Source organism: Charadrius vociferus, unplaced genomic scaffold, assembly GCF_000708025.1.
Source record: "Charadrius vociferus isolate BGI_N301 unplaced genomic scaffold, ASM70802v2 scaffold3008, whole genome shotgun sequence".
NCBI lineage: Eukaryota > Metazoa > Chordata > Aves > Charadriiformes > Charadriidae > Charadrius > Charadrius vociferus.
In genome coordinates, this window is record NW_009649651.1 from 2905 (window position 1) to 3394 (window position 490).

Consider the following 490-nt stretch of genomic DNA (forward strand, 5'->3'; position numbering starts at 1 on the left):
GCGGGTCAGGCAGCGGACGCCTCCGCTGTGTCTCGGCAGGTTGAAGGTTGCCCTGGCCAAGAAGACGGGCCGTCCCGAGTCGGAGATCACGGGCCTGGAGGACGGACGACGCAGGCGCAGCTCCCGCCTGACGGAGGAGACGGGTCTGGAGATGGAGGAGGAGGAGGAGACCCGCGGACGGAAATCCCGCAGGGAGGAGGAGGTGAGGTGGCCGCGGGATCTTCAGCTCACAGGGGACCAGAGATGGGGACACCACCCTCGGGGGGTCTCTTTGCCGCCCGCGCTTCTCTGACAGCTCCTGTCCCTTCCCTTCCCCAGGCCGACACGTCTGCGTCCAGCGTCCCTGAGCTGGAGAGGCAGATCGAGAAGCTGGCCAAGGTGAGCGGGCGATGGAGGGCTTGGGGGCTTGGTCTCCGCTGCGGGACCTGTCATGACCCTGCGCTCTCCCCACAGAGGCAGATGTTCTTCCGCAAGAAGTTGCTCCATTCCT

The 490-nt window shown here is 66.5% G+C and overlaps 1 protein-coding gene across 1 annotated transcript in view; it reads left to right on the forward strand.

Annotated features, from left to right (window-relative positions):
• LOC104291349 (bromodomain adjacent to zinc finger domain protein 2A-like) overlaps positions 1-378 on the forward strand; it is a gene marked incomplete at both ends in the record, with an annotated part of 3205 nt that extends 2827 nt beyond the window's left edge. Inside the window, 2 exons of the mRNA XM_009890573.1 lie at positions 47-202; positions 319-378. Of these exons, the coding sequence (XP_009888875.1) occupies positions 47-202; positions 319-378 (216 nt within the window). The remainder of the gene's footprint in view (positions 1-46; positions 203-318) is intronic.
• Between the last annotated feature and the right edge of the window lie 112 nt (positions 379-490).